This window comes from Pinus tabuliformis, chromosome 1_1, assembly GCF_031772625.1.
Source record: "Pinus tabuliformis cultivar Carrire ecotype Pingquan chromosome 1_1, CPIR1, whole genome shotgun sequence".
In the NCBI taxonomy this organism is placed as follows: Eukaryota; Viridiplantae; Streptophyta; class Pinopsida; order Pinales; family Pinaceae; genus Pinus; species Pinus tabuliformis.
The window spans coordinates 802,841,675-802,853,224 of NC_142297.1; the positions used below are offsets into that span (position 1 = coordinate 802,841,675).

The 11,550-nt window shown below is 33.3% G+C and overlaps 1 protein-coding gene across 1 annotated transcript; it reads right to left on the bottom strand.

The window, feature by feature from the left end:
• Nucleotides 1–1,799: 1,799 nt before the first annotated feature.
• On the bottom strand, nucleotides 1,800–2,318 carry LOC149216442 (toll/interleukin-1 receptor-like protein). The gene has a single exon (XM_089389962.1). The coding sequence runs from the start codon at nucleotides 2,316–2,318 to the stop codon at nucleotides 1,800–1,802; it is 519 nt and encodes a 172-aa protein (XP_089246088.1).
• Nucleotides 2,319–11,550: the final 9,232 nt, after the last annotated feature.

Sequence of the window (11,550 nt, forward strand, 5' to 3'; positions counted from 1 at the left end):
ACATTTTTGTAGGTTGCGTCTTAGCATGAAGATAGAAGGTTTGAAGTTAGACGCGAACCATTCAAAAACCTAGCAAAAGCATTTAAAGAATTTATTATTCAACAACCTTGCCCAGACTCCAGAAACATCTGCGACTATGATCACACTCAACAACAACATCAAAAATAATTTCGCTTTGTCATGAATTAAATGTAAAATTGTATGTTGAGTTATATATGAATGTAAAAGTCATTTTGTAAGAGTTAGAATGTGTAGAGAGGTTAGAGAGTAAGAAGTAAGAAAAGAAGGCAAGCCTTTGTGGAGAAAATAGTGGAGCAATTTTTGGTGGGTGTGTGAAAACAATAGTTACTTTGTTTTAATATGTGTTACTCCGTGTAAGTTTAAATCTCTGTAAAATTTTATTTTATTTTGTAAATGAGTTGCAGAGTCTCATGTAGATGTATTTTCATGTTTAAAAAATGAATACTAAGTTTTAGTGTGTTGCTCCAAACCTATCTAGTTATTTTTACTGTGAGTATTCATTAAGTCTCTGGAATAGTTCCGAGGTGCGTGAAATCCAAGTCTGAAAAATTAGCCTCGCGGTTCGCGAAGGTAGCTTCGCGAAATTTGCTTCAGGGTGCCCGAACCTAGTTTCGCGAAAGTAGCTTCGCTAAAGTCATAACTCTCCCTCCTATGCTATTTTTCCAATATAGCGAAGCCCCGCACTTTCAGAGATATTGGCAATCCACCATAGGCCTTTAAAGAGCCATCTACAACATCATTAAATTCTGGTAGTGGACGTGGCTTTGAAAAAGCATGAAACCAAAAAATCTCTCGGGAGTGAATTGTATTAAGTTCATTTAAGTGATAAATGACTTCGATGTTTGCACTTCTAAGGACCTGCTTGTCCCGAGTTGTAACCCAAATAAAGCTATTGGGGGTGAAGTACATTTTTTATTGGCGAGAAGGAATCCAGTGGATCACCATTATTTATATCATCCGGTTAGTCTAACGAGGGGAAGGAGTTGCCCGAAAAGTTATAGAAATTCTAGTTATATTTATAGAAAATTTGGCAAGGAATTTTGTAAATCTAAGTTATAGTGGTTAAACTTCAAAATTTTAGGTGCCTTGGACTTTTTTGATGGCGCTAAATCCATTTCCACTATGAAAAACACGAATCAAACACTGCTTCTACAAGATTTTTTAAATTTTTTTTGCCCAGATTCCAACCACTTTTGGCGATCTAATCAATTTCTCCGCCTCGTTAGACAACTCCTATATCATCTAATACTATGACACCGTAACAATTGGACAGGTTCCTCTCAAGTTCTCCCAACCCTTCGACGGAACTCTGAATTTCGATATCTATGCCTTATCCTTAATAAGTTTCCTCTGTAAAGATGATAAATACTTTTTGGCCACATCGAACAGAAAAGACGATCCATCGTAAATTGATCCGTTAGCATTGAAGAATTGCTTGGCCACTGTGGTTTTTCCAACTCCTTCAGATCCCACAATCCCCACAACCTTGCATGCCTGCTCGTCCTTCTACAGGCCCCATCGCACACGCCGTTCAAACTCTTCTACTTTTTGTTGGAAACCGGTTGGATGTTTTGCCACAAACAAGGGTGGTTTTGGAACCTTATTCACAACGCTTTGCACAACCTCATGCAAGAGCTCGAGTTCGCCCCTGGAAATTCATTGAGAGAGAGGTGAAATAACGAGTGAGAAAAGCACCCAAGTTGTCATATATCTACGTAAATCAATAAAATACCCTATGGAGATTAAAAACTTGTAACTTGTAATACAATGATAGATCCTCACCCTTTAAACTTGGCCAACTCCAAGCCGCTTATATCTGCAACATAAGAAAGAGCATTTCTCCAATTCTGGACTTTTTGGATGCCATATCCCCATTTCTCTTCGAGTTCGCGCAGGGCTACAACGTACGGTCCAGATTTATCTGTGTCCATCCACCGGAGATGAGCAGGCTTGACGTCGTGAAATACAGGAAGAAGGGTAGCCCCGCCGGACTTGGCGGACTTCACCATGAGGAGCAGCTCATCGAGGCACCAATTCGATTGGGCATAATTCTGAGTGAAAAGCGCCACATGAACACTCGCGCCTCGAATAGCGTCTTCTAATTGCGAGGGAATGTTCCGTCCAGCCTGCATTTCCGACTTGTCAAGGAAGGCTGGCACTCCACGATCAGCAAGGTTGCGATAGAGAGCGGTGGTGAAGGTGTCCTTGATATCAGGCCCACGATGGTTGATAAAAACATCGTGGTACCGGGAGTAAGAATTTGACGCAGAGCAGGTCGAGGACGAAGCATCTGCCATTGAAATTGAAATTGAAATCTGGTTGGATAAAAATAAAAAGTTAAGAGGATGTGCAAGCACGGAGATAGAAGAGTGAAATTGCGTGGGAGCCGATGGGTTGGGTGTACATAAAATACTTCACAGAGGAAACCTCCACGCGCATTAGTTTCCATAAAATACATAATTGAATAGCTGGAGCTCGGGTTTCCATTAGTTTTTGAGTAAAATTATAGTCTCCTAAACTCTGGCAAGAGAAAATACTTCAAAAACGTTGATTTCTGTTTATAATGAACACTAATATATGTGAATTTGATGAGAAAACTGCTCCAAAGAACTAGAAGCATCTACCATTGGAATTGGAATTGGGATACATAGAAATAACAAAATATGATGATGTGCAAATATCAATACAGAAAGGTGTGAAATTGCAATGGCAAGGGAGAGAAATAAAATGTCTGTTTCCCTATCAATAAGAAAGGTGAAATTGCAAGAGAGAGGAATAAAATGTTTGCTTCCCTATCATCCAAACGGAAGCTCTACACATTTGAAGAAGATGCATATTGGATGTCAATATCACTTTACATGAGTATCTGGCATCATGCCATAATTGTGATTTGCGAAGATGCATATCTGGGTGTCAATATCACTTTATATGAGTATCTTCCATTATGCCATAATAATTGTGATTTGCGTTAACTTTTTCTCTTTTAGCAGAGGAAATACCATTTTTTATTAGGTATAATTTCTTGAGCCAAATAGGAGGAAATACTATTTTTATCATATATAATTTCTTTAGTCACATAGTCTCCATCCATGATGGTGGAAAGAAAACTCTTTACATGAGTATCTTCCATTATGCCATAATAATTGTGATTTGCGTCAACGTTTTCTCTTTTAGCAGAGGATAAACCATTTTTTATTAGGTATAACTTCTAGAGCCACATAGGAGGAAATACTATTTTTTATCATATATAATTTCTTTAGTCACATAGTCTCCATCCATGATGGTGGAAAGAAAACTTGGATAGGGTTAAAATGTTATGATAAAGACATTGCAAGAAAATTTGGTGTAATAATATTCTAATGATCTCATTTGAATTTTTGACAATTATATAGTTAGTATTATTATTATCTAATTTTAAGGTTACCATTAAGTTAGACACTAAATTGGTGTATAAGACCTCATGTATTTGGCTACTAAAGTCTATAAAGGCATACATACTCTATCCCCCTTCGGCTTTGAACCTGTGACTTCTTAGGAGGAACCACATGCTCTTAACCATTAAGCCCACTCAAGTTGTTTAATTGACATGAATATCCATCTATTCATCTTTAAATTCATATATGATGTTGAACTTAACTTTCTTTAGAAAGAAAGTAACATTGGCCTAAACATTTTATATAACTCTTATGAAATTTTCCAAGGCCGACAAATCCATGCTTATATATATATATATATATATATATATATATATATATATATTCAATCCTTAGCTATAAAGTCTTTGTGCAATTTACTTACAAAATAATTGTTTTTAGAGGAGCATAATCATATAGAAATATATTGCAACAAATTATCTATTGGACTAGATAAGAATGGAGAGGAGAAGTAAAAAAAATGCATAAAATCAATGGTTATCCATGGCATTAACCTTCCTTATGATTGGTAAGTACTTGGCATTGAGGGTTTGAAATGGGGCATAGGTGAGGATACAAACTAATGCAATCATGGGATGTGGCCAGGAGATATTACCCATTGAAAATATGGTCTTAACATTGGAAGAGTTCGGGAGTTGCACACTAAATATGGTTATCAATCCAACTCAAACTACCCTTTGGTCCCAAGGTTAGTTGCTAGTGCAGGCATTAGAGTTGAATGATAAGATGAGTCAAGGATGGGGGTACTTTATAACTAAATTGAAAATGGTCCATATAAGGTTGAGTGGTGATCTCAAAGATTTAGCACGTGAAACATATAATAATTTGAGTGATTCAACTGTGAAGTTCAATTATTATCTCTACAATCCCTCAACTATGCTAAGATCAAGTGGTGGCTGTCAAAATTGTGGAAGGTTAAGGCTCCACCTGAGAGTATATGACTCATGTGGATGATTATGAATAATAGAGTATTGACTTGGGAATTTCTTCAAAAGAGGAACAATATTGTCCTTAGAAGGTGTTCAATGTGTAAAACAAAAGAGTAGACTACTTTCACCTTTTCTTATCTTGCCCATTCTTGATGTAAGTTTGGAAGGATTTGGAGACTTCATTACGTTCTCAATATTTGTGGCATAAAGGGACTATGGATATGAACATCCAAGAGTGGTTTATAAGAAGAGAGTTGAATTATTTTAGGATAATTCCCTTCTTGGTCACTTGGGGAATATGTTTGGCCCACAACTCTATTTCATTTGAAGACAAACCAATCCCATATATTCAAATATTTTCCCAAGTATTGGTTATGTTATCAATTTTTAAACTTAATGTGAGTATAAAGCACGTATAAAGGAGCATAGGGTTATATGGGAACACTTTTGGTGGATAGGCCTTATGCATGGAGTTTCTTCAATGTGGCTTGTCAATGACCAAGGAATACATGTAGTTTTTGTTTTGTTCTATTTCTATTAGATTCTAAGTTCTTCACCACAAGGGATAATCTAGAAAAAGAACAACTAATTTTGGGTATTTAATGGTATTATTTTTCCTATGTAATATGCACTTAACAAAGGAATTGTCAAGCTTCATATTTTTGGGATTCAACTCTCACTAAAATTGGATTTAGGATCAACCCTATATCCATAACACTAGTTTATCCCCATTAGCTAAGCATTTGAATGAGATTTCAAGGTATTTTTAGGAGGTATATTTCAAGTACGTCTATAGTGAGCTCAATCTTCATGATGACGCCCTTTCTAAAGATGGTTTATAGTTGATAAAAAATAAAATCATTGAAGATGAATATATCACACTAATACATTGGAATAATTGATAACATTTTATAGAGGACAGTGCCATGAACAAACAAACAATTCCAATGAACACGATTTCTGTTGTACCATCAACAAACATATCCAGTTGTCATGTGTTAATTGCAAAATAAATGAGTCCACCAAACTTTCATTGAACCTTTGTGTTGCACTTGCGATGAATGTATCTAGCTTTCATGTGTTCAAGGAAAAATAATATCATGTGAGATTTTATGGATAGGTTTTAGTTGCTAAGCGATCATCACAATATCTACCAAGGTGATGGTATAAATTTGAATTAAAAACTTGTAGATTAAGGAAATTTCCAACACATTGTCCTACATCGTCTATCGGAGTTGTGACAAGCTAGTTGGAAAATTCCACTGTAGATACCATTAGAGCCTTAACATGCTAAGGGGGGCTATTTTAACACAACCTTGGTAATATTTTTCTATTAGATATTCAATGGTGATAGGGTTCATCGAAGTTATTACAAGTTGAAAAAAAATTATGTTGTCTAATGAAATACATGCTTATGATGCACTGGACACAAGGCACCTTACTGGTTTTTAGGCACATGCATTTGTGATACATGTCCTATTGTATACCCTCTTATATGCTCGGTTACACCACTAACTGTTTTTCTTTTGTGGCATATGGAGCTACCCTCAATGTGTTAATCCCCTATCCGAGGTTGACAAAAATATATATTATCAAATGGGACAAAAAATAGTCAAAAAATATTTAATGAAGTGGAAGTCAATATCTTTCCTACAGTATTCATGGATTCCCCTAGAAGAGTCTGAGAAGGTTTTCAAGGCATACCCATGTATGTCATGATAAGAATAAACAAATCTCATTGCCAAATTGATTCTATGAATATTTCATAGTAGGATTGGGCTCCAATTTGATCAAAATGAACAATTGTGGACATAATCATTGATAGGAAGGTGTCTAGAGAAAACTTTTCAAATGTTATTTTGTTGAAGTTTCACAGGTAGGGAATTCATTTCTTGAGGGAGGGCATACATTTCTTGAGCTAGGGTGTGCATTTCCTGAGGTAGAGTGTGTATTTTCTTAGGTAGGGTGTGCATTTCGTGAGGTGGGATGTGAATTTTTTTATGCAAAGCATACAATTTATGGGTGAGGACTTTGATTTCTTATGGTGACATGCAACAATCTTTATTTTTTGGCATGCAACCTACTTTGCATCTCATTTGTCTACATCAGTCAAAAGATACTCGGTATCATTTTGATCATAGTTGCTCTCCAAATTGTACATCTTCCAAATGTAAAGACTAATTGTACATGATAACTACCCACATAATTAATCATTGAAAAATGTTTTTTATCAAAGATTTGGCCTTTCAATATGCATTTTTCCATCACATTGTGTGTGTTGATATTTTGAATGATGTCATCATAAGCAAATTCAATGGAAAACATTCCAGAAGAAAATTGAGGGATGTGATGGCTTTAAAGTATTGTTAAATACAACTTTAAAGAAAATACAAAAGGTTCTTGCTAAGAATGAAGGAGAGGGTATTGTGAACTAAAAAAAAAGTCCAAATAATCGAGAGATTCTTGTAATTCACATTTTTGGCTTCCATGTAGATGATATTATTCATGAAAGATAAAATGTTATAGCTATTGAAGTCATACATAAGATATAAAATGAATTGTAATAGAGCATGTTCCTCAGTTGATACACACATAATCAATTTCTATCTAGAATTATTTAGCAATGTACCTCCTATTTTACAAACATGTTGGAAATGTCTAGAGACCATAGACTTGATTCTAGTATATCTTTCGATGGCCCACATCCTTATTCAATGAGTTTATAAGTAAAAATAGAAATTTGTATCCCTTATAAATGTCTATGCATTTGTAGCATAACTTAGCCTTTGACCCTATAAAGCATTTCTAAGTTATAAATGTAAGAATACACCTTCACACATGTTTTATAGCCATACACCAATGTATATGTGAACCTTTTACTAAATTATAGGCATAGTTACTCTAATATACATATTATAACATTTACAACATAACCATAATCATTTAACTTATACAATATCATGTAGGTATACAAACCATAATATCAAAAAGAATATTGTGGGTTCATAAAAAGAAATTGTTCCTACACCCAAACCCATTCTTTATAAGTAATATGGATACCTAACACCTACAAGATTCATATACATCACTAAAAAGGTACTTTTATGCAAATACCTACCCATTAGAGAAATTTTGAGGTCTAAAATGAGTCTCAAAACAAAAATGTACAACCAAAATCAAATTTATAAGAACCAATAGGATTCAAGATGATGATGTCAACCATGGGCGATGATTCATCATTTTTGGAGTATAAAAGTAAAAATATCAAATTATCTCCCTACGGTTTTTCTCAAATTTCGAGCATGAGCACTTGTTGGATGCATAATTTAATTCATCGTCTAAGGAGTACTCATATTGCATATTTTCGATGGACCCTTCAATATGAAAAATGAGAAATATATGAAATCATGATTGCAATCACGTTGTTTCATGTATTTCTCATTTTTCGTGTACTTAGTTCTATCGAAAGTATGCAACATGGGTAATCTTGGATGATGAATTAAACTATGCATCCAACGAATGCTCACACTCAAAATTTGAGTAAAACTATATGGAAATGAGTTTAAAATGTGAATTGAAAACGTAGTTTTTCTTTTTTTCCTTCTAAGATTTGATGTTGTAATCTAATCTAATTTTATTATTTTCACTATTATTTTATAATATTCCCTAAGAGACCCATTTTAGACTTCAAAATTTCACTAATGATTATATCATCATTTCAAGTATAAGAAACTACATTTTTTTATTTTTTTAAGTTTCACAACCAAATCGAAATGACAAATATTGTGCTCAAGTAAATGGACATGACAATGTTCTCTTATCATCCTTCGCAACTATTCATGGGTTATAAAAGTTAAACCTTTATATTTACATGTTTAAACCTCTACCATAATTATATATATTTCATACCAATAATATATATATATATATAATCAAAAGGAAAAAAAAGACTTAACCCAATGTTTTACATGTTCAAATAAATGATACAATGAAGCCACCATTGGGGTGGAAATGTAGGATTAATGTGATCAATCCAAGAAAAACATTTTTGTCAATATACCAAGATTAAATATACATGACAAGCATTGAATTTGGTCTATCTAGAGCCATTGTAAATATGTAATAGAATTTTCATCATATCTTCCTCCTCCCTCAATTAAGATAGTCATTATTTTTAAATGGATCTTTAACCATGTGTATATAATTCTTCAGGCTATACGAACACTATTACTTAAAAGTATAATATAACTTAAAAATCATGACATTGTAATAGCTCAACCTATAATACAATTTTAAATCAAACGATTTCATTGATATATACTAGATCTCACTTGTAACAAGTTAATATATATAATCATGGGCAATTTTTATTTTTTAAATTTTAAATTAAATAAAAATGTATTTGAATCTCTAAAAGGTATATGATAATATATATATATATATATATATATATATATATATATATATTTAATTTGTTACATTGAGAGGTCTTCTCTAGTTTAATATAGAGGAAGAGATATAATGTTCAACATTTTAATCAAGTCAAAATATAAAAAAAATAATTAAAAAAAAAATTCTAACTTTTTTTTTTTTTTTTCGGATGGTATTTTTTTTATGTGGCCTCTTTAAAGACTAATAACTAAACTACCATAGATCTATCTTAACTCTAGATTTGTCAAACGTTAAGAGAAATCAAATCTTAACTATTCATGAGTTATAAAAGTTAAACCTTTATATTTACATGTTTAAACCTCTACCATAATTATATATATTTCATACCAATAATATATATATATAATCTCCAAAGGAAAAAAAAGACTTAACCCAATGTTTTACATGTTCAAATAAATGATACAATGAAGCCCGCATTGGGGTGGAAATGTAGGATTAATGTGATCATTCCAAGGAAAACATTTTTGTCAATATACCAAGACTAAATATACATTACAAGCATTGAATTTGGTCTATCTAGAGCCATTGTAAATATGTAATAGAATTTTCATCATATCTTCCTCCTCGCTCAATTAAGATAGTCATTATTTTTAAATGGATCTTTAACCATGTGTATATAATTCTTCAGGCTATACGAACACTATTACTTAAAAGTATAATATAAATTAAAAATCATGACATTGTAATAGCTCAACCTATAATACAATTTTAAATCAAACGATTTCATTGATATATACTAGATCTCACTTGTAACAAGTTAATATATATAATCATGGGCAATTTTTATTTTTTAAATTTTAAATTAAATAAAAATGTATTTGAATCTCTAAAAGGTATATGATAATTTATATATATATATATATATATTTTTAATTTGTTACATTGAGAGGCCTTCTCTAGTTTAATATAGAGGAAGAGATATAATGTTCAACATTTTAATCAAGTCAAAATATTAAAAAAAAAATTAAAAAAAAAAAATTCTAATTTTTTTTTTGGATGGTACTTTTTTTTGATGTGGCCTGTTTAAAGACTAATAACTAAACCACCATAGATCTATCTTAACTTTGGATTTGTCAAACGTTAAGAGAGATCAAATCTCTTTTCACTGTAGAAGAGGTTTACATTTCAAGAGACAAATTTGATCCCTCTTGGTGTTTGGTAGATCCATAGTTAAAATAGATATAGGTCAGTCTTATAACAAGAGAGTGTGTATCTATTTCAATGCAATATGAGAGGTCTATGTATTCATTTTGATGTGAAGTGTTAAAGTGGATTGAGGATTAGTGTAAAGAATATTTATTATTTTGTTTATATGAATTTGACAAAGGTACAATTAGGTATATATGACAAATATTATATAGTATTTGAATAATTATAGGAATAAAAATAAAAAGAAAAAAATTATATATATATATATATATATATATATATATATATATATATATATATATATATATATATATGCTTTACCATCTTTCAATGATCAAAACATATTTAACAATGTTTGGATGTGACATTTCTCCAATGTGATGCGATGTTTTGTTTTTAAAGCATTGCCTAATTCTTAGCATCGATGGTATATATGTGTGATGTAGGTGGCTCCAGCCACATGTAGAAGTCCAAGAGGACTCAGGAAGGGTCAAAAATCAAAGTGTTTGGAGTGTGCTCGAACTAGGTTCATGTTAAAGATCTCTTCGTCGTGATCGTGGTGGTTCATCAAACCGAGTCCGTATGTGAAAGTTAGGAGCAGTAAAAGTTCAGGGTCGACTTGGGTGACTCGGCAGGCTTAAGGAGATAGCAATTTGGACAAAATCTGGCCAACGGATTCCGACCAACCTGGGCCAGATTCCGGGCGATTTTGTGGCCTACCTAAATTGACTCCTACGATCAATTTTCTAAATTTTCCAAATGACTAACTATTTTATATATATATATATATATATATATATATATATATATATATATATATATATATATTTTAGGGGTGGAGGGCCACCAACCTCGCCACTCCCCCCAACGACCCACTATACTTATGTGTTGATTAAGTGGAGTCGGTGGGGATTGAACCCGCCCATCCCACGTGGGCCTGCCCCCACTGGGCGGCCCCATGTGGCATATACCAAAACCACACACCAAAAAGTCCACCATTTAACGTGCTCCACTCCAATAGTCACCATGTATTAACACTTAAACAATATGCCAAATTTTGGTTACAAAACAAAACAATGCGCCCAAAAAAAAGGTACACGCAGATTTTGTGGGGAGGCCGGATTTGATCCCCCAACCTCCCCTTAACAAATTTGCCTAAATTCACCAATGCCCCAAATGACCTTCTTTGGAAAGTCCGTCGACGGATTGCCATATAAACCCATTTTTCTTAGTGTGCCCAGGGGGATGGAGGCAGAACGCAGTAAGGAGACCGAGGAATATGTATTTTTTAATTAATTTTTGCAAGTGGAACCATGAACCTAGGAAAAGAGTAGGTGGAATCATGATTGAGCCAAATTCTCAGGAGGGTGAAATTTTCCGAATGCCCAAATTAGACAAACTTTATGTCGATCCTACACCTCTCAGCGACACGAACCTGATGGCGCAATTAGAATTTTGATCTGAGCAACAGAGTTTCAGACAACCTGGAGGAGGGAATCTTTGAGGAATCTATGGGGAATCTAAAATATTCCTGTAGCCCCAAATTCTCACTTTGTTAGAATTTA

What these genes read in the sequence shown, in the direction of transcription:
- LOC149216442 (XM_089389962.1), bottom strand. Translation starts at nt 2,318, where the DNA reads ATGGCAGATGCTTCGTCCTCGACCTGCTCTGCGTCAAATTCTTACTCC.